This window comes from Leopardus geoffroyi, chromosome E2, assembly GCF_018350155.1.
Source record: "Leopardus geoffroyi isolate Oge1 chromosome E2, O.geoffroyi_Oge1_pat1.0, whole genome shotgun sequence".
In the NCBI taxonomy this organism is placed as follows: domain Eukaryota; kingdom Metazoa; phylum Chordata; class Mammalia; order Carnivora; family Felidae; genus Leopardus; species Leopardus geoffroyi.
This window is the reverse complement of record NC_059335.1, coordinates 52,394,811-52,418,665: the sequence shown is the minus strand read 5'-3', so window position 1 is coordinate 52,418,665 and position 23,855 is coordinate 52,394,811. Positions and strand designations below refer to the sequence as shown.

General features: G+C 40.1%; 1 protein-coding gene across 2 annotated transcripts in view; it reads right to left on the bottom strand.

The window, feature by feature from the left end:
* Positions 1-23,855, bottom strand: part of WWOX (WW domain containing oxidoreductase) — a 979,671-nt gene that overhangs the window by 685,777 nt on the left and 270,039 nt on the right. For both annotated transcript variants that reach the window (XM_045439817.1, XM_045439818.1), the window contains exon 7: positions 482-667. In XM_045439817.1, the coding sequence (XP_045295773.1) occupies positions 482-667 (186 nt within the window). The remainder of the gene's footprint in view (positions 1-481; positions 668-23,855) is intronic.

Sequence of the window (23,855 nt, the reverse complement as noted above, 5' to 3'; positions counted from 1 at the left end):
CTCGAAGCAAAATCAATGAGGGGCTTGAAGTAGAGTTGTGAAAACCATCTACATTGCTGGAGACAAAACCCCCATGTCACCCCCCTCCACAATCTCCAAAACAGAAAGACCTCAAAAAATTAAGGAAGCCAGGTTGAATACACCTGAGTGGCGTTACTGAAAATTACTTTCAGGAAGAGAGCCTTGGGGGGACACTGGCTGGCACAAGGAAGGGGCCATGGGAACAAAACAGCAGATTCTGGGGCACCTGGGCTGCTCAGTCAGTTCAGCATCGGACTTTGGCTCAGGTCACCATCTCTCGGTTCCTGAGTTCGAGCCCCGTGGCGGGCTTGCTGCTGTCAGTGAGGAGCCTGCTTCAGGTCCTCTGTACCCCTCTCTCTATGCTCCTCCCCCGCTGTTGTGCTCTCTCTCATTCATAATCAAACAAACAAACAAACCTTTAAAAAAAAAAAAAACCCAAACATATCAGGTTCTAACCCACCTATGGGATTCTGAGGAGACCACAACTACTCGGGCAGGAGCTGAGCGGCACAAGACATCCTGAAGGAGTTGGACAAGGTAGAAGTGTCCCAGGTGATTCACCTGGAAGGTGGTCTCCAGGCCGTCTTTGGTGAGGCTCCAGGGGAGAGCAAAAGCCCCCGCATTGCACACAAGCACATGAAGGGATCTGCAAGATAAAATATCACCGTTATGCGGACATAAACACTCTAAAACCAAGGATATCCCATGCCCTGACGGGAACAACCAATCTTTCACTGTCTTCAAGATCCAGCAGCTGGAAAAGGGATCTCCTGCAATGTCACATCCTAAGCCACTCTGCAGGGGAAGGGCTTGGACTGGGAGTGGGCTGCGGGGACCCAGGGGGCTTCCTGGGATATAGGACTTTCAGAGCTGAAACCGGGACCATACCGGGCAAACTGGTCACCCAGGATGGATCTCAGAGTCTAAAATCTAATTTTATCTGTGCATCTTAGTTGAACCACTTCTTCACCTGTAACATCAAAATAGCCCTTCAGGAGATGTAAGAAATTAAAGAGAAAATCTGCTATATAAACAACAATACAGGAACCAGCATATAATAGGTTCTAAGTAAGCACAGCAAGGGGGAAGTACTCTGTGAAAAACAGGCACGCAGGGGTTCCTGGGTGGCTCAATCATATAAGCATCCGACTTTGGCTCGGGTCATGATCTCACGGTTCAGTTCCTGAGTTCAAGCCCTACATTACAGAGCCTGTTTAGGATCCTCTGTCTTCCTCTCTCTCTGACCCTCTCCCATTCATATTCTCTTTCTCTCTCTGTCTCTCCCTCTCTCTCTCTCAAAAATAAGCAGAAAAAAAAAAAGAGAGAGACAGGCATACAATGTTTGAATATATTCCTTTCAGAGGTCAAATTACATCTAGACAATAGAAATGAGTGAGCCGTGGGGATGGGTAAGTGGAGGTCTATCATACTATTTTCTCCCATTGTGTTTATATTTAATTTGTTTCATAATAAAATAAAAAAAATAAAAGTAAGCCTTTCATCATATGAATCAAAATCCTAAATCTTCACAGAGAAGTGGTGCTGGTGGGAAATCATCCTAATATATTAATAAAAATTGTTAAAATGTCATTTATTCAAGGCTACCCACAGCGTCTGCAATTACAATATAAAAGCAAAATATAGAAATAAATGACATATAAAACTGGGAAATCACGTAATGAATTGGCATGGGATGCATGTGATAGAATACTACACAGCCATTAAAATGGTAGATGCTTCAACCCTGTAAACTATGCATGCTACAAAAGATATAATATTGTATGATCACACAAACACACACACAAAATATTTATGAAGCACAGCCAAAAGTGTGAATAGTAGTTATCTCTAGGGGTGGGTGGAACCCAAAATGTCTTAAATTATCTTCTGAGTTTTAAGTTTGATGAAATATGAGCTATATATATATTTATCTTTCGCCTCTTGTCCTTGAGGGGTCATACCTAAGAAAGCATTGCCTAACCCAACATCACAAAGATACAGTTCTATCTTCACTCCTAAGAGTTCTAGCTTTGGCTCCTACATTTAGATCTATGATCCACTGGAAGCTTAACAGGGATATACAGTGAATGCAAGCAGTAACTTCATTCTCTGGCAAGTGGGCGTTCCAAGTGTAGCCTCGTATGTTAAAAAGACTACTCTTGCCTGCATTGAATTGTCTCAGCACCCTTGAGGAAAATCAGTTGACCACCTGTAAGAGTTTATTATGGGACTCTCTGTTATATTCTTTTATTATGTTACTACTACAGTCTTATTACTAATGCTTTGTAGTAACAACATACATATATACGTAATATTTTATATATGTTATAAACATTTTACATATATATAGTTATATATATTTATATATATATAAATACAGTTATTGTTGAGAGAGAAGGATAGTGCACCATAAAGCACCAGCTATGGAGTCATGGGGGGCTAGGGAGGGAGAGTGAGAATATTAACCAAGTTCCTCAGTCTGCCCAGAGCCAGAGCCACCTCAGGTCTTGATCTCAAGACCCTGAAGTCTAGACCTGAGCCAAAATCAAGAGTCAGATGCTTAACCAACTGAGCCACCCAGGTGCCCCTATGGAGTAAATTTTGAAAACTGGGAAATGAGGGTCCTTCAACTTTGTTATTTTTCAAGCCTGGGTTGGCTAGTCTGGGGCCTTTGCATGCACATAAAAGGTTTAGAATCAGCTTTCAATTTCTGGCAAAACAGCCAACTGCAATTTTAGTAATGTTTACATTAAAATTACAGATCAATTTTGAGAATACTGTCCTCTTTACAATATTAAACGTCTTGATCTATGAACATGGGATGTCTTTATATGCATTTAGGTCTTTAATTTCCTTCTACAATATTTTATAGCTCTCAAAATAGAAATTTATCACATCTTTCGTTAAATGTATTCATAAGTATTGTATTCTTTCTAATGATATAGCAATTTGCATTGATTTCTTAATTTAATTTGGAAATTGTTACTAGTATACACAAATACAATTGATTTTGGCATATTGATTTTTTATCCTCTAACCTTGCTGAAATTATCGATTAGTTTTTTGAGTTCTTTTCAAATTATCTCTTAGTTTTAATACTTTAATGTGGGTTTCTTAGTATTTTCTACACATGAGGTCATTTCACCCACAAATAAATATAGTTTTACTCTTTCCTCTCCAATCAGAATGTGTCCCCCTACCCCAATTACTTTGGCTGGAATTTCCAGCACAATATGGAATGTAACGGGTAAAATTTGATACCCGTGTTTTCTTTTCTGATCTTAAAGGTAAAGTATTCTTGGGAACGCAAGCTGGTGCAGCCACTCTGGAAAACAGTATGGAGGTTCTTCCAAAAACTAAAAATAGAACTACACTACGACCCAGCAATTGCACTGTTAGACATTTACCCACGGGATGCAGGTGAGCTGTTTCCAAGGGATACATGCACCCTATGTTTATAGCAGTACTATCAACAATAGCCAAAGTATGGAAAGAGCCCAAATGTCCACCAATGGGTGAATGGATAAAGAAAATGTGGTATATATATATATACAATGGAGTATTACTCAGCAATCAAAAACAATGAAATCTTGCCATTTGCAACTACGTGAATGGAACTGGAGGGTATTATGCTGAGTGAAATTAGTCAGTCAGAGAAAGACAAAAATCACAGGACTTCACTCATATGAGGACTTTAAGAGACAAAACAGATGAACATAAGGGAAGGGGAACAAAAATAGTATAAAAATAGGGAGGGGGACAAAACAGAAGAGACTCATAAATATGGAGAAGAAACTGAGGGTTACTGAAGGAATTGTGGGAGCAGGGATGGGCTAAATGGATAAGGGACACTAAGGAATCTACTCCTGAAATCACTGTTGCACTATATGCTAACTAATTTGGATGTAAATTTTAAAAAATAAAAAATAAAATTAAAAAAAATAAGAAAATAAAAATAAAAAAAAATTTTAAATAAAAAATAAAATTAAAAAAAGGTCAATGTAAAGATTCGGAATTTCACTAGAGATTTTAATTTTGAAAAATAATAAAAAGAACTGTCTGGAGTTGAAAAAAATGCAATATCTGAGATTAATATATTAATATACGTGTTTAAATATATTGGACACAGAACACTAAATAATTACAATTAAACACAGACTTACAGAAAATACAAACATGAAACATAGATACATGGAGAGAGAGAGAGAGAGACAGAGAAATAACAATGCAATAAAAAGAAAATCATAGACCAGAGCTTAAGAAGCATGTGGTAGATGTTTGTAGAAGAAAAGAGAAAATATCAATCCACAGATGCAATGAACACAGCAAAGCACAAATAGGATAAATACAAAGGCAACATCTTTTAAGCACATTACAGAATAAACGGCGAAAATCAAAAACAAGGGGAAAGAAATTGAAAAGGCCCTAGAGAAAACAAGACACATTGGTTTCAATAAAGCAAAGAATAAGATTGGCAGATGACATTTCAATGGAAATGAGGAAAGACAAAAATAAATGTAATGATATTTTTAAATTGCTCAAAGACTGTAACTACCAACCTAGAATTGTATACCTACAGAATGTTCCCACCAAAAAGTAAGGATAAATAAAGACATTTCCAGATAAACCAATAAGAAGACGATTTGCTGCCAACACTTCTGAGTAAAAGATAGAAACTAATTTCAAATAGTAATGGGTATGTAGAAGGTAATAAAGAACAATATAAACATTAAATTGATGTACACATGTAACTTGTCTGTACAACACAATTGTAATACCTTTTAAAAATTAAACAATGCAACACTAAACCATCCTACACACCTAGAAAACTGATTGGAGAATTAACACAACAATCTGCACAACCTGAACCACAGAATTCAGCAGGTTCCCAGCGCGGAGAACTTAACTTGGGGAGCTAGAAGCCGCGAAAGGTAAGGAACCGTTTTTGTGGGCAGAAAGAGGACAGAGACTTGTGGGGGGGAGAATACGGGAAAAGCACCCCACCCCAAAAGCAGCTGGAGAGAAAGTGGCAAATTGGAAACGGCCACAGGGACTAAACTAAAAAGGGAGAAAGGAGAAAGGAGAAAGGAGAGGGTTTAAATTCCATTAAGACTGTAAACAAGGGGAGCGCAAAGGCTATAACTCCGCAGCTCAATAGCTGGCGGTGCTCTGGTGGGAAGGGCGAATCCCCAGGAACAGAGTGGGGTCCGGGAGGTTGTCGGGCCACATGGGGAAAAGCGGTTCCACTGCTGGAAGGACATCTGGTAGAGACTGCTGAAGCCACATGGTCCCAGCAGACCCCGGAAGGCGGCCACATTCACTGGTGCTGGGGCAGGATTGTTAACAATGAAGCCTGGTGCCAGATGTGTGTTGTGACTTTCCACAATCCCTGAGACGCTGCTGCTACACTGTCTCACGAACTTTTTCTGGGGCGGGCTGGCACCTGGCCATGGTCTCGGGGCACCGGCAACAACAGGGTCCAGCAGGCGTTCCTGGGTGCAGCCGATATTCGGCAAATGCTCATTTGGCCATTGCTCGGTGAGACCCTCCTGCAGAGGGGCGAAAGGGGCCAAAGCCGCAGTCCTTCGGAAGTAAGGGACTGGGGAAAACAGCCACATCTGAGACAAAACATGGGAGAGAGGTACTGCCTGGGGCCTGGTCGCGAAGAGTGAAGAAGTGGGGAGTGGACAAGAGCTGAAGACAGAGGACAGGGGCGCGACTGCTTATCCGGGAGAACAGACTGGGTAGCTGGGTGGCGCCATTTACACCTCTCCTGCCCATGCACACCAAGGAGCACTGCAACAATCCACCCCAGTAGGCTAGCAGCACCCTCTAGTGGAGAGCAGAGCTGTTACACTGGGCCCCGTCCAACTGGGCCAACTTAGCTCTTCAACAAGTCTCACTGCTGGCTTAATTTATGGACTATACAGAACTACAGAGAATGACTTCTAGGGGAAAACAAACCAATTTGAGTCCTACTTCAATCTGTTAGCAGGTTCATCTATTCAATTTTCTTTATTGTTTGTTTTTTCTTTTTCTCTTTCACAAGTCCTTTCTTTTACTTGAATACAGAAAGAGAAAAAATTCATTTATTTTCCATTTTTATTAAAAATATCTTTAATTTTTATTACTATATTTTTACTTTTGTGTAAATTTTCTCAAATTCTACTTTACTTCCATCATTTTATTTTAATCTACTTCAGTGTATTCACCTTTTCAAATTTTCGAACAATTTCCATTTTTTCTTTTTTTCATTTTTTTCTTTCATTTGTTTTCTTTTTCTTGAAAGCAGAAAGAGAAAAACTTCATTTTTACTTTCAATTTCTATTAAAAATATTCTTATTTAATTTTCGTTACTATGTGTTTTCCTTTTATGTAATTTTTTTCAAATTCTATTTTATTTCCATCATTTTATTTTAGTCTACTACAGTGTATTGATTTTTTCAAATTTTCAAATATCTTTTTTCTTTTATCTTTTTCCCTTTTTCGTTTCTTTTTTCTTAAATACAGAAAAAGAAAAAATTCATATTTATTTTTAATTTTGATTAAAAACATTTTTAATTTTTGTCCTACTATATTCTTTACTTTTGTGTATATTTCTTCAAATTCTATTTTACCCCCATCATCTCATTTTAGTCTACTTCAGTGTATTCATTTTTTCAAATTCTCAATTTCCTTTTTTTTCTCCCACCCTTTTTTTTTCTCTAATCTGTCAAACGACTTTCAACACCCAGACCAAAACACACCTAGTATGTAGCATCATCTATTCGATTTTTGGTGTGTGTGTGTGTGTGTGTGTGTGTGTGTGTGTGTTTAATTTTTTATTTTAATACTTTTTTAATTTTAATATTTTAATTGCATTTTTCTACCTCATTAATAACTCTTCTCCATTCAAAATGACAAAACGAAGGAATTTATCCCAAAAGAAAGAGCACAAAGATACGACAGACGGGGATTTAACCAACACAGGTACAAGTAAGATGTCTGAACCAGAATTTAGAATCACGATAATAAGAATGCTAGCTGGAGTCGAAAATATATTAGAATCCCTTTCTGCAGAAATAAAAGAAATAAATACCCAGAACGAAATTACAAATGCCACAACTGAGCTGCAATCATGGATGGATGCAGCGGCAGCAAAGACGGAAGAGGCAGAACAGAGAATCGCCGATATAGAAGACAAACTTATAGAGAATAAAAAAGCAGAAAAAAAGAGGGAGATTAAGGCAAAAGAGAACGATTTAAGAAACAGAGAAATCAGTGACTCATTAAAAAGAAACAACATGAGAATCATAGGGGTCCCAGGAAAGGAAGAGAGAGAAATAGGGGTAGAAGGGTTATGTGAGCAAATCATAGCGGAAAACTTTCCTAAGCTGGGGAAAGACACAGACATCAAAATCCAGGAAGCACAGAGGACTCCCATTAGATTCAACAAAAACCGACCATCAACAAGGCATATCATAGTCAAATTCACAAAATACTCAGGCAAGGAGAGAATCATGAAAGCAGCAAGGGAAAAAAAGTCCCTAACATACAAGGGAAGACAGATCAGGTTTGCAGCAGACCTATCCACAGAAACTTGGCAGGCCAAAAATGAGTGGCTGGATATATTCAGTGTGCTGAATCAGAAAAATATGCAGCTAAGAATTCTTTATCCAGCAAGGCTGTCATTCAAAATAGGAGAGATAAAAAGCTTCCTAGACAAACAAAAATTAAAGGAGTTTGTGACCACTAAACCAGCCCTGCAAGAAATTTTAAGGGGGGACTTTCTGAGGGGAGAAAAGATGAAAATATATATATATATAAATAAATAAATACCAAAAGGAACAACAGATTAAAAAGGACAAGAGTACACAACCACAAAGTCCAATTCTACAAGCATCATAATGGCAATAAATTCAGATCTTTCAGTACTCACTCTAAACATCAATGGACTCAATGCTCCAATCAAAAGACACAGGGTAACAGAATGGATAAGAAAACAAGACCCATCTATATGCTGTTTACAAGAGACCCACTTTAGACCAAAAGACACCTTCATATTGAAAATAAGGGGATGGAGAACCATCTATCATGCTAATGGTCAACAAAAGAAAGCCGGAATAGCCATACTTATATCAGACAATCTAGACTTTAAAATAAAGACTGTATCAAGAGATGCAGAAGGGCATTATATCATCATCAATGGGTCTATCCACCAAGAAGACCTAACAATTGCAAACATTTATGCACCAAATTTGATGGTACCCAAATGTATGAATCAATTAATCACAAACATCAAGAAACTCATCGACAGTAATACCATAATAGTAGGAGACTTCAACACCCCACTCACAGCAATGGACAGATCGTCTAATCAAAAAATCAACAAGGAAGCAATAGCTTTGAATGACACACTGGACCAGATGGACTTAACATAACAGATATATTCAGAACATTTCACCATAAAACAGCAGAATACACATTCTTCTCCAGTGCACATGGAACGTTCTCCAGAATAGACCGTATACTGAGACACAAATCAGCCCTACGTAAGTACAAAAAGATCGAGATCATACCTTGCATATTTTCAGACCACAATACTATGAAACTGGAAATGAACCACAAGTAAAAAAAATCTGGAAAAGTAATAAATACTTGGAGACTGAAGAACATCCTACTATAGAATGAATGGGCTAACCAAGCAGTTAAAGAGGAAATTAAAAAGTATATGGAAGTCAATGAAAATGATAACACCACAACCCAAAACCTCTGGGACACAGCAAAGGCAGTCATTAGAGGAAAGTATACAGCAATCCAGGCCTTCCTAAAGAAAGAAGAAGGATCTCAGATACACAACCTAAACTTATGCCTTAAGGAGCTGTGAAAAGAACAGCAAATAAAACCCAAAACCAGCAGAAGATAGGAAATAATAAAGACTAAAGCAGAAATTAATGCTATCAAACAACAATAACAACAACAACAAAACAAACAGTAGAACAGATCAATGAAACCAGAAGCTGGTTCTTTAAAAGAATTAACAAAATTGATAACCCACTAGACAGTTGGATCGAGAAGAAAAAGGAAAGGACCCAAATAAATAAAATCAAGAATGAAAGAGGAGAGATCACAACCAACACAACAGAAATAAAAACAATAAGAGAATATTATGAGCAATTGTATGCCAATAAAATGGGTAACCTGGAAGAAACGGACAAATTCCTAGAAATATATACACTACCAAAACTGAAACAGGAAGAAATAGAAAATTTGAACAGACCCATAACCAGTCAGGAAATCGAATTAGTAATAAAAAATCTGCCAAAAAACAAGAGTCCAGGGCCAGATGGCTTTCCAAGGGAATTCTACCAAACATTTAAGGAAGAGTTAACACCTATTCTCTTGAAACTGTTCCAAAAAATAGAAATGGAAGGAAAACTTCCAAACTCTTTCTATGAAGCCAGCATTACCTTGATTCCAAAACCAGACAGAGACCCCACTAAAAAGGAGAACTAGAGACCAATTTCCCTGATGAACATGGATGCAAAAATCCTCAACAAGATATTAGCCAACCAGATCCAACAATATGTTGAAAAAATTATTCACCACAAGCAGGTGGGATTTATACCTGGGATGCAGGGCTGGTTCAATATCCGCAAAACAATTACCGTGATTCATCACATCAATAAAAGAAAGGACCAGAACCATATGATCCTCTCAATAGATGCAGAGAAAGCATTTGACAAAATTAAGCATCCTTTCTTGATAAAAACCCTCAAGAAAGTAGGGATAGAAAGAGCATACCCTGAGATCATAAAAGCCATACATGAAACACCCAACGCTAATATCCTCCTCAATGGAGAAAACCTGAGAGATTTCCCCTAAGGTCAGGAACAAGACAGGGATGTCCACTCTCACCACTGTTACTCAACATAGTATTGGAAGTCTTAGCCTCTGCAATCAGACAACACAAAGAAATAAAAGGCATCCAAATCAGCCAACAGAAGATCAAACATTCACTCTTCTCAGATGACATGATACTCTACATGGAAAACACAAAAGATTCCACCAAAAACTTCTAGAATTGATTCATGAATTCAGCAAAGTTGCAGCATATAAAATCAATGCACACAAATTGGTTGCATTCCTATACACCAACAATGAAGCAACTGAAAGAGAAATCAAGGAATCGATCCCATTTACAGTTACACGAAAAAACCATAAAATACCTAGGAATAAATGTAACCAAAGAGGTGAAAAATCTATACATTGAAAACTATAGAAAGCTTATGGAAAAAAATTGAAGAAGACACAAAAAAAAAATGGAGAAAGATTCCATGCTCCTGGATAGGAAGAACAAATATTGTTAAAATGTCGATACTACCCAAAGCAATCTAAATACTCAATGCAATCCCTATCAAAGTAACACGAGCATTCTTTACAGAACTAGAACAAATAATCCTAAAACTTGTATGGAACCAGAAAAGACCCCATATAGCCAAAGTGATCTTGAAAAAGAAAACCAAAGCAGGAAGCATCACAATCCCAGACTTGAGCCTCCACTACAAAACAGTAATTATCAAGACAGAATGGTACTGGCACAGGAACAGACACTCAGATCAATGGAACACAATAGAGAACCCAGAAAGGGACCCACAAACACATGGCCAACTAATCTTTAACAAAGTAGGAAAGAATATCCGATGGAATAAAGACAGTCTCTTCAGCAAGTGGTGCTGGCAAAACTGGACAGCGACATGCAGAAGAATGAACCTGGACCACTTTCTTACACCACACACACAAAATAAACTCAAAATGGATGAAAGACCTCAATGTAAGACAGGAAGCCATCAAAATCCTTGAGGAGAGGGGCGCCTGGGTGGCTCAGTCGGTTAAGCATCCGACTTCAGCTCAGGTCACGATCTCGCGGTCCGTGAGTTCGAGCCCCGCATCGGGCTCTGGGCTGATGGCTCAGAGCCTGGAGCCTGCTTCCGATTCTGTGTCTCCCTCTCTCTCTGCCCCTCCCCCGTTCATGCTCTGTCTCTCTCTGTCTCAAAAATAAATAAACGTTAAAAAAAAATTAAAAAAAAAAATCCTTGAGGAGAAAGCAGCCAAAAAACCTCTTTGATCTTGCCCGCAGCAACTTCTTACTCAAGATGTCTCTGGAGGCAAGGGAAACGAAAGCAAAAATGAACTATTGGGACCTCATCAAAATAAAAAGATTCTGCACAGCGAAGGAAACAATCAGCAAAACTATAAGGCAACCGACAGAATGGGAGAAGATATTTGCAAATGACGTATCAGATAAAGGGTTAGTATCCAAAATCTACAAACAACTTACCAAACTCAACACGCAAAACAAATAATCCAGTGAAGAAATGGGCAAAAGACATGAATAGACACTTCTCCAAGGAAGACATCCAGATGGCCAACCGACACATGACAAAATGCTCAACATTACTCATCATCAGGGAAATACAAATCAAAACCACAATGAAATACCACCTTACACCTGTCAGAATGGCTAACATTTACAACTCAGGCAACAAAAGATGTTGGCAAGGATGGGGAGAAAGAGGATCCCTTTTGCATTGTTGGTGGCAATGCAAGCTGGTGCAGCCACTCTGGAAAACAGTATGGAGGTTCCTCAAAAAACTAAAAACAGAACTACCCTCCAACCCAGCAATTGCACTACTAGGCATTTATCCACGGGATGCAGGTGTGCTGTCTCAAAGGGACACATGCACCCCCATGTTTATAGCAGTAGTATCAACAATAGCCAAAGTATGGAAAGAGCCCAAATGTCCATCAATGGATGAATGGATAAAGAAAATGTGGTGTATATATATCCAATGGAGTATTACTCAGCAATCAAAAACAATGAAATCTTGCCATTTACAACTATGTGGATGGAACTGGAGGGTATTATGCTAAGTGAAATTAGTCAGAGAAAGACAAAAATCGTATGACTTCACTCATATGAGGACTTTAAGAGACAAAACAGATGAACATAAGGGAAGGGAAACAAAAATATTATAAAAACAAGAGGGGGACAAAACAGAAGAGACTCATAAATATGGAGAACAAACTGAGGGTTCCTGGAGGGGTGATGGGAGGGGAATGTGCTAAATGGATAAGGGGCACTAAGGAATCTACTCCTGAAATCACTGTTGCATTATATGCTAATTTGGATGTAAATTTTAAAAAAAATTAAAAATTAAAAAATAAAGAAAACTAAACGATGCAAATAAAATTAAAATGGATGATAAAAAAAAAGATAAAGTATCCAATCTTATAGCATTAAGTAGAAGGTTAGGTGTGGATATTTTTTGTAGATGCCTGTATCAGGTTGAGGTAATGCCCTTGTAATCCAAGTCTGTTGAGTGTTTTGATCCAGAAACGGTGTTAGAATTTTCCAAATGCTCCTTTTGTGTCTATTGGCATATCTTTTATTTCACTGATATGATGTACTGCACTGACTTTCAGATGTTAAACAAACCTAGAACTCCTTGGATAAATCACACCTCACCATGGTATATAATCCGTCTTCTATATTGCTGCATTTGGTTTGTTAATATTTTGTTGAATATTTTTACAACCATATTCCTACGTGATTACTGGTCTATAATCTTCTTGTGATACCTTTATCTGGTTTTCAAATGAGAGTAATAATGGCCTTATACAGTGAGTTGAGAAGTTTTTCTCATCCTATTTTTTGGAAGAGTTTGCAAAGAATTGATATTAGTTCATTACTTATTCATAATATTAATGATATTGTTAATGATGTCAATGGTAATAATTTCATTAAGAATTGATAATAAATGCTTGGAAGAAAGAATGAATTTATCACTAAAGAAAAAAACAATTAACTCACTGTTTCTTAAAAGGTATTTACACACCGGTGCCCGGGTAACTCAGCCAGTCGAGCATTCAGCTCTTGGTTTCAGATCAGGTCATGATCTCAGGGTTCAGTTCATGAGTTTGAGCCCCACACTGGGCTCCACACTGACAATGCAGAGCCTGCTTGGGATTCTCTCTCTGTCCCTCTCTCCCTGCCCCTTCCCCACTCACATGCACAAACTCTCTCTCTCTCTCTCTCTCTCTCTCTCTCTCTCAAAATAAATAAACCTTAAAAACAAAGTATTTATGTAAATCTCACTGTCACTAGCCACCAGGCAATCTAAGTCTGGTTGAGAAACTGTCATATACGTTCTGTTGCCTGATATATTTCCAACCCACATCACCTACCTAAGACCTAAAAGTGGTGATGTGGCTGGGGTCAGCTGTATTTGGGTGGGATCACATGTTTTCCACATATGGTACCCACCACAGTTATCAATGTACAACTCCCCCAACAGTCCCATTAGTCTCTTAAGAGGTGGACAGAAAATGCTTTGAGTCATCTGGTCTACCTACAACATTCATCAGAGCCTATTTCAAATCAAAACAGAATCTACTCATTTGTAACCACAAGAAACCAAATGTTGTAATAAGGCAAGACTGTAGGAAAAAACTTTATGAGAGAGAAAAGGGAAAATGGGCCAAGTGAACATACGACTTATATGTGAATGCCTTTGCATTTTCATCTCAAATATTTGGTTCACTTTTTCAGAGTTGCTGATACTTTATTTTTCTTTTTTCTCTTTGAGTGCTGAGTGTGGGTTGAGCACTTATCGATAGTTTGTGTACATAAGAACTTTAGATGACAGGAATTATTATCACTGATAGTAATTAAAATGATTGTCGTCATTTCACAAACAGGAAAACAGGGATTAGAAACAACTATCCTGTGGTCAAAATAAGAGTCAGAAACAGCTAAAACAATAAAGAAACAAATATATGAATAAGAACAAAACAAAACAAAATCAAAAGATCCTCTGACTTCAGAGCTAATGCACAATACCTTCTTTCTTAGATAAGCTTCCTTAAATGGACAGAGAGAAATTCTAGCCCAGCCATGTTATTATACTTCCCTGACTTGTGGTCGGTTAATTAATTAACCTCTGTAAAACCGTTTCCTCTCCCTGCAAACTTAGAACAGCAGCATACATTCCTCCCAAGGTTCTGATGAGCAAAATCCCAGTATCGTGTAAGGTACATGCCAGGTTAAATCATTATTACACCCCTTGCCTCTATACCCTTCCCTTCTATCCACCGGAGAAAATATAATTCTTCAAAGGTGATTTTTGCAGCGTTTCCATGTCTTTAAGATAGGCCTGGGCAGTCGGAATTTTGACACCATACCTCTTGATAACTACAAGGCCCCCTCTAGGTAACTTTACCCTCGCCTGCACATTTTCTCAAGGAAATGCAAAACACATCAAGAAACCTGCTACCAAAGACCTCCGCCTGGAGGCGTGAATACACAGAGGACATGGGAAATCCTCTCCTCTTTTACCAAATTTTAATGCTCTTCATTAATGTTAATTGCACAACACCAGAGGCGAAATATGTACCCTGTACCTAAAACTTGTCACCTCCATTAATTAAAAACCGGCTTATGGAATATGGAACTATAAAGTGCTAGACTTTTCTTAATTGTAAAGACACTTAATTGGCTTGTACAAAAGGAAAAGAATTTCTTTTGCCTCACTTTAATGAGGTTTTTATTATTCAAATGGCACATTTTGCTCAGTTTTGACTAAAAGCCATTGCAATTCAAAAGGCTCTGAGATGATGAATATTTACAGAATATCAAAAGGAAAGTTCAAACTATAAAGATAGAATGGAAACAAAAATAGGATCATTCCAATTCCAAAGCTGATGCTGTTAGTCAGCACTCTGGGACTGATTCTTTTTTCTTCTTTGGTGGATTCTGGTCTGTGAGGGGTGAGTGAGGACAGGAGAGGTCTTCAGGGTACTGAATGGAAGATTCCAATGAAAGGGGGTGTGCTTCCTCTCTGTGGCTCTAATCTACCGACAGAGAAGAGCCCCTCCCTCTCTGTGGAGGGGACCCTGGAATTCTCTGTGCCTGCTGGGAATGCTGACAAAACAGCACTCCCATCCATTAGGACTAACGTCTTCATTTGGGCCAGAAAATGACTGCTCAATGGTAAGGAGAGTGGCATTCCAATTATTTACGGGTGGGTATGCTGTGTGTCATCAGTGGAAGCAACGACAGGCCAAGGTTTCTAGCCAGAGTAGCCTTAAGTGATACTTCATACTGGAAAGAGGGGGTCCCAGGGCAAAGGCTGTCACTAACTGGCTTTCAGATAGCTGATCTCTAAGTTTTCCTCTCATACCCCTCTTAATTTTTTTTCTAATTCTGGTATTACTGACCTATCACATTGGTTTCAGGTGAACAACCTTTCAAGCGTCCCATCCATTGAGTATACCCTCTGTTCCTGGCCTTTTCAATCATTCCGTCTCCACTGGCTCATTCTTGCTGCCTTTCAGGCTAATCAGACTTTTCTGACCATCAGTAAAGGGAAAATGGGGAAAAGAGGAAAGAAAGTGGAGAGAAGAAAAAGGAAGAAAGGAGGAAAGACTGGAGGGAAAAGGCTGGGATGAGGAAATTGTCTACTTGACACTGGGGCTCTTTCAAGTCACTCTGGCTTCTCTCTTCCCTTTTATGGGCTCTAGTTTTAAAATATTTATCTCCACTCATCATCTCTTTTCCTTGCCCCAAACCCACTTCTTATCACCAAACCGATGAATGCTTTCCCATCACCGTCCAGAACCTCTCAAGGCCGCCTGAAGAGTAATGGCTTTGCAATCAAGAAACCCAACAACTTCCCCTCTGTTGAAATGGACCTCCTCCCAATGCCACCACTGCCCCATCTTCTGCCTCTTCCAGCCAGGGACTCCTAATGACGTGTCTATACAGATGAACTTCACACCCACAGCTCCAGCACCCATATTCCTCCTAGGTTCCAGAATCCCATTCCTACCCACCCCAAATCTAAACTCTTCATCATCTCTCCTCAGTTCTTCCCCCCTTCCGATGTCCTTGTTTCTACAGTGGATGATACGCTCTAACTGGTCACCCGATGAGTAACACTTAGAAAACCCTTAGTCTCTAAGACTAGTCAACACCAACATCTCTAGACTCTTCAGACTATTAATATTTTGCCAATTCCCTACATTTCCAATGGAGGAAGCATCAAGATGTTCTGTCTAGATCTCAGTTATGGGTCCAGTGTATCCATTTTCCACTGCTGAGAGCAGGGACGTCTCTAGAGAATTGTCCTTGACCGATGGGCATCATCGCATCTGTAAACTCACGTCCCAGACCCAGATGCTCTGCTAACAAGAGAAACTAATTCTAGTGTGAGTTCTTCTCCGGGAACCTGTGGGATCAGGCTGAAGCTAGACTCCAGTTGAACATAATCTGTTTCTCTCCCTGCCTTCTTCTGAGAACATTCCCCCAATAAATCATCTGAACAAACATGCCCAACCCAGGCTTGATTTCTAGGGAAGCTGAGCTAAGACGATCACTGTCTTCAGCTCTGGCCACTGCAACAGCCCATATGAGGTCTTCCCACCTCTACCTTCTCCCTTATTTGACCTATCGTGAATAGTGGGGTCAAGTTAAACACATTCTCAGAGTCGAATAGAAAAATTGATGGAGACATTAAAAACTTTATAAAACTAGATTACAAATAACCAATACAAGATTTAACATGCTAAAATCCTCTCGTAGGGGCGCCTGGGTGGCTCAGTCGGTTGAGCGGCCAACTTCGGCTCAGGTCATGATCTCACAGTTCGTGGGTTCGAGCCCCGCATCAGGGTGTGTGCTGACTGCTTGCTCAGAGCCTGGAGCCTGCTTCGGATTCTGTGTCTTCTTTTCTCTCTGCCCCTCCCCCACTCATGCTTTGTCTCTCTCAAAAATAAATAAATGTAAAAAAAAATTTTTTTTAAATCCTCTCATAGCAATCATTAAAATAAGATATTTCCAACCAATGAAATCAGCAGATTTATAATATTATTTTACTGTTAATAATGTTATAAAAGCTGATAGGAATATATATTCCTGCACCTTGGATACGTGTTGTTTGAAGGCAATACATTTGTGGTAATTTATTACAACAGCAACAGAAAACTAATAGAGTAAGGTGATAAATGTTTGCTGTTTTAAGTCACTAAGTTTTGGGAGTAATTTAACAGCAACAGATAACAAATAGATGCGTCATGCTATGTGAAAGAAACCAAACTCAAAAAGCTGCATACGGAATACTTGCATTTATATAACATTCTGGAAAAGGCAAAACTCCAGGGACAGAAAAAAAAATCAATGGTTGCCAGGGGCTTGGGGTAGAGGTGGGAATTATTCCAAAGAGGCACAGGGGAAATTTGAGGGGAAAGGAAACTGCTCTCTGTCTTGACAGTGGTGACTCCATGACCGTGTGTTTGTCAGAACTCACGGAACCATATTATTAAAAGGGTAAATTTTACTGTATGTAAAATACAACTTAGAAACATATATACAACTTAAAAATACATAGAAACTTAAAAACATGTAAAATACAACTTAAAAAGATATATAGAACTTAAAAAAAAATTTTTTTCATGTTTATTTATTTTTGAAACAGAGACAGAGCATGAACAGGGGAGGGGCAGAGAGAGAGAGAGAGGGAGACACAGAATCTGAAACAGGCTCCAGGCTCTGAGCTGTCAGCACAGAGCCCGATGCGGGGCTTGAACTCATGGACCGTGAGATCATGACCTGAGCCAAAGTCGGACGCTTAACCGACCAAGCCACCCAGGCACCCCTACAGAACTTTAAAAAACAGAGAAACAAAATAGGGCCCTGTGTGCTTCTAATGGCCCCAATCACACCCTGGGGACGAGCGACTTGTGTATTTGTGTGCTAACTGCACCTGGTGGGGGGCCACACCAGTCAGGCCTCATTCATCTCCGAGTCTCTGGACCAACCTGAAGAGCACCTTGTACCTGACAGGTGATTAAAACAAAACTGTTAAATCTGACTGAGGTCAAGTAAAATACGTATGGACTATTTACGATGTGCTTTGCCCTGGGTTCCAGGAGACAAATGAGGAGAAAAAATGTTAAAATCTACTTGCAGAGAGAACAGGGTAATGTAACAGTGTAGAGAGTACAGAATACTTGGCCCATGTCTACAACACCCATGCTGAGGGTCCCATGTTCTCTCAAGAGCCAGCTCAAACCCCAAATCCCCCGTGGAACCTTCCTGAACTGCCCTACCCATAAGAATAGCTCCTCTACGTGGCCCCTAGTGGTGGGTCAGTCGAGCATCCAACTCTTGATTTTCGCTGAGGTCACAATCTCACGGTTCATGGGATCGAGCCCCGTATCGGGCTCTGCATTGACAGCGTGAAGCGTGCTTAGTATTCTCTCTCTCTCTCTCTCTCTCTCTCTCTCCCTCCACCCCTCCCCCACTCACGTTCGTCCTCTCTCTCAAAAGTAAATGAACATAAAAACAAAACACAACAAAAAGAATGGCTCCTCCTCTGAATTTGTAAAGCATTTAGTATCTGTGTAATTCCATAGGCAACTGTTGAACCTCCTCTTGGTGAAAGCTTCCCAGATGTTCTGACCAGTCACAGAAATCCTTTCTTATGAAATTTTATGTTCTACTTATAAATGTTGTAACAGCAGGGCTGCAATTCCATCGTTTTGTCCATCCTATAATACTGGGCATAAGATGTTGGTCAGAGACAAAGTTCAAGAAGTGCCTGTTAATTTGAACACAGAGACCAAGTAAAGATGAACTGAGAGAGAGAACTATACATGTTCCTTGACAAGGACATTCACACGATGTCAGTCTAAAGAAACACTGTTGGTGGTTCTTGGAATGTCAATATTCTTTTTTAATAATCATAGCAACCCACAAGGTAGACAGCATCATTACCATTTAACAGAGTGAAAAACTAAGATTCCAAAGGTCTCTTGTCAAGTAGTTGAAGAAGCCAGACTTGAAATCTAGGACTGTCACCAAAACCTTTTCTTAGCCATGAAAACACATGGGCTTTACAACAAGGGAGTAGGAAGGCTTGCTGTATGGGGCCAGCGGGTTGAACATAGTGGGCTATGCGAATGGCGCCCCCAGACTTGTTCAGTGCACACCCTGCACAACTACAAACAATAATGCTCTGATGCGACATTAAGAAATTCAACTTGAGGGGTTTATATATATATATAAATTAAACTCGAATAAAATGCCAGTATTTCAGCCTATCTCCAAACTGACTCTCACCCATGGCGATGGTAGGTGTGGACATTTCTGGACAATAGAGAAACTTGTGACATTTTTATCACATGACTTTCCAATCTTTGCTCACACAGTGACATAGAGTGCTTTCCCGCTTCACTTTACTGGTCCACTTAGATGGAACTAATGGGGTCCCTCGCTCGGTCCCAAATGCCCATTGTACACATCACAACCCACCCCATCTCCCAAGTGCTACTCAGAAGATACTTCCTTCTTGGAGAATTCCTTGCTCCTCATCTGGATGATAGCACTGTCTCCCTCTTCTGAATTTCCTAAACACTTTCCCTCAATCTTTTCCAAGGTTGCCAACAGTGTGATTGACGGAAAGACAGATATAACCAATGGACACAAGTTCCTTCGACCTACGACCACTAGATAAATGCATGGGACAGGAGACCCATCTGTTTCCCAAGATCCCTGACCTATAAGTCCCCTCCTACTGACACCGACCCCTCGAGGCCCAACATCCTGTCTGTGTCCCCCACAAACATCCATTGCCATTCTCAACCCTGCCAACCATTCTGAATGCTCTTCAGTAACTAACAACAACCCAACCCAAGCACATCTTGAGTGTTCATTGGAAACAGAAGATCAGCTTCTGAGGTATAGCGTCTCCCAGGAGGCTTGGCCTTCAATTCTGCCTGGGTTGTATCCATTCCTCCACGACTTCACCTTTGTGCCACGATCTGTTATCTTTGCCAGCAGACTACAATCTGTGTCCATAGGAAAGAAGTCTTTGCGTGCCCAGCCTTTGTTTGCATGCAGTAAGAAGTAAGCCTTTGGTAGAGAATGAATGAATGAAAGAATGAATGACTCAATGAATACACTGAATCAATGCTATTTTCCCAAATCCTAAAACATTTGGTTTATAAACCATACTCCATAGCCATGTTTTACACTATAATGTTACCTAGAATATGGCAAGAGAAGGAGGGGAAAAGTGCACTTGGTCCTAGCTGATCCATGAAGACAGAGTTATTTATGCTCTGAGGATAAGACCAGCCCATCATGAGTCAAACAACCAAAGAACCAGACACACAATGTCAAACGTGAAGACTGAGAAGGTGCTTTGAAACAGTCTATGATCAGCAGTAGCAACCATCACAGGGTTGAGTTACAGTGAAGATTTGTAAACTGAATCATAACATGCTCCAAAAAACGAGACAGACCTTTACAGCCTAAATAAACACCCTGTGGAATATTAACACAATTGTGGCTTTTGGGGATTCCATCTCAGACACGGCAAAAGAATGAGTTCAGTGTAATGTTATGTAAAGGGAAATACTTTTCAATTCCTCCTTGAAACAGAATGCCACGCCATCTGGGGCGTTTCTCAAGCGAGCTGTGGGGAATTCATACTATTTGGAAATAGTCTGAAATTCAATAGAAAAAAGGGCCTAAGGACCCAAAGTCCCAAATGCAACTGTTTCTCAGACTTACTAAGGGTTAGGTTTTCTTTTTCTAAGAGGAAAAAATTACTGTAGAATTTCAAGGTGGATCTGTGCTCAAAGAGCTAGGGCTGCTTGATTTTGAATTCACGGATGGCAGCCTACAACAGAACACGGCAGTTCTCTTGAGCAGCTACCTCAAGCCCAGGGAAGGTTCTCAACACTCCAGCAATCCACCAAGACCATAACTGTCCGAGAGGCTCTCGCACAGCGTGCGTGCCAACGGCAAAAGTCAAGAGGATTTTAGGTGCCATACCAACAAACTTTTACAAAAATGCTTACTTATGGTAACATACTGGAAAAAATATATAATCAGCTGCTCAAACTCACAACGATAATAATGATAAAAGAGAGAGGAGAGGGGCGCCTGGGCGGCTCAGTCGGTTAAGCGTCCAACTGCAGCTCAGGTCATGATTTTGTGGCCCATAGGTTCAAGCCCCACATCAGGCTCTGTGCTGACGGCTCAGAGCCTGGAGCCTGTTTCGGATTCTGTGTCTCTCTCTCTCTCTCTCTCTCTGCCCCTCCCTCACTCATGCTCGGCCTCTCTCCATCTCTCAAAAATGAATAAACGATAAAAGACATTTTTTTTAAAAAAGGGAATGATAATACCCACCTTGTTTGCTAGTTATGAAAATTAGAGAGAAATGTAAAATACCTCACATCAGCCGTTAAAGGGATGGTATGTAAAACATGCTATTTTTTTCTCGGCTGCCTATTTCCTAGACCTTGACTACACTTTGGGGACATGCTAGCTATCAATAATTCAGAGATATAAAATATGTATATAATGGTCTCCCATATTTACAAAATACCTATACGTGGTTTCCCACATTCTTACCCGATATCTCTGGCAGGGAAGATCCTCAATAAATATGCAAGGAAATCAGGCAAGTGGAACAAGAGAAATATGAACACATAAAACCAACATCAGTTTAGATGGTCAGTGACGGCCTTGCTGCGCTTCTGAATTTTAAAGGACCCGCATGTTTTAAGAATTTAAGGACACCATCAAGCATTAAATAATTAACCCAGAGTGTATTCTGCTGTTAAGATAACCCAGCTACACTTTTTTTTTCCTAAGTTAGAATAAAGAAAATAATCCAAACCAATCAGCAGGAACAGAGGCGAGCACTGGCTGCGTCCCTGGAGACCCCCAGGAATTTTTCATTTCATGCACCATTTACAACTTCTTAGAGTGAATTCCAGAACATCAGTACATACACTTAACGGAAAATAGAAACACGCTTGTTTTTGTGATTTCCTTAAATTTTGGCCTCGTGTTGATTACCTTGATTATATTTTCCCATCCTATCATATACAGGCCCAGCAGCAAAATCTCAACCTCGCTAAATGGCACAAGGTGTACCACAGGAAAATACCTACATCCTCTTCCAAGAGGGCTTTCCAGAAAATATGTGTCAATTTGGTAATTATGCCACGAAGAGCACTTAATCCAGCTGACACGATATCTCAAATGCGGGTGTGATGCTTTCTGTTACAGTTCAATGTTGTTTCGTTTCGTTCTTCCCCTCTGCGTTCAGCTCTTTATCGCCCTGTGTTCTGGCTCCCTGGGAATATTTAATACTTTGGACAAACAATGATGAGCACAATAAGGATGGAAGGGTGGGAACAGTAAGGATAAATAAATTCAACCACGCTCATAACCCAGTAACTTCACTTGAACGTAGCTCCCACAGATGGAACAAATGCAAATGAACCAAAGTCTCTCTTGGCAAACTCCCATTTGTTCATCTGACGAATGATAGTCACGTCCTACAGAAATTCACTGGTGATGTGAAAGTAGTCTTGGGAGGCTAATGTAGAGTTGAAAAAACTCCACAAGGGAACTCAGAGAGTGTGAGTGTTACTCATATAAATGCAGGAAGGGAAGAAGCTGGCAGACACGGAGGGCTGGGGCTGGCATTATTTAGAGAAGAGGGAGCTGGTTACTTTCTTTGTGGTGCTCAGTTTTCTGGGACACAAAACGGAGTAGTCACTACGGGTGGCCAGAAACCCCTGAAGGGCTGAGTCTGTCGCTGAAGTCACCCCTGTGCTCCCACACGCAGCACCACGTCTGAGATGCAACAGAAGTTTGTTGAATCACTGAATCCCTGAAAACTAAATAAGAGATCGCAGGTGACAGCTCTCTGCATCCTCGCTCATGTGATTCAATCACTGCATGCGCACAGAAATTTGGCTTTAACCCATACAGCCTCTCTCCGTGTTGGCTTTGTCCACAGTGCAGTCATCTCTGTGCCACTTGCCTAATTTGCATCAAATTAAGGACCACCTGTAATCACTTGTGGAAAAAAAAAGATGCACCGAGGGGCACCTGGGGGGCTCAGTCGGTTAAGAGTCCGAATTCAGTTCAGGTCATGATCTCACAGTTGGTGAGTTCAAGCCCCACACCCGGCTCTCTGCTCTCAGTGCAGAGCCCGCTTTAGATTTTCTGCCCACCCCCCTCTCTGCCCCTCACCCGCTTGTGTTTTGTCTCTTCCTCAAAAATAAACAAACATTAAAAACTTAAAAACAAACAAACAAACAAAAATGATGCACTGGAAACCAACATCTGTATTTCTCGGTTTTGTCCTCTGCAAAAACAGCTGCTAAGGAGGGCTGCTGTTCTGGCTTTAGTTTTAAAAAAATTAGTATGTGTTAAGATAGAGTACTTGCCTGTGTCCAGCTTATACAGAAAAAGTGATATGAGGACTCTGGGAAAGTGCTCTATGGTTCACAGAGCTCGTGCGATTTGGCTGTCCGGCACAGGGAGTAATTAAATGAATAGGGCACATGGCCTTAGAAAACACATCCATTACGAAAAAAATCAGAATTATCCGCGACACTTGAGTCAAGGAATGAGAGCTGGCAGTAAATTATTTGGCCATGCCTACTAAGAACCCACTTGCCCTCACAACTGAAAACACTGGCTCCTCTCTTTCACTGTGATTTCCTCGTGGGAGGATCCTTATACGCACACCGAGCGGTGACTCTAATACAGGACCTTGCTCACAGGGGATTCCTGGCATTTGCTGACAAGGCAAAAATAATACCTGGGCATCCTTCTCTAAGTATAATGTAGCCCTCCAAACGTTCTACTCTGTGGACAAGCGGAAATTATAAAGTCAATGAAGAAATAACTTGCCTCTCTGAAAACAAATTAGCATTCTTTTGAATTAAAATTGTATTTTGTAGCCATAAAGCAATATTAAGCATTA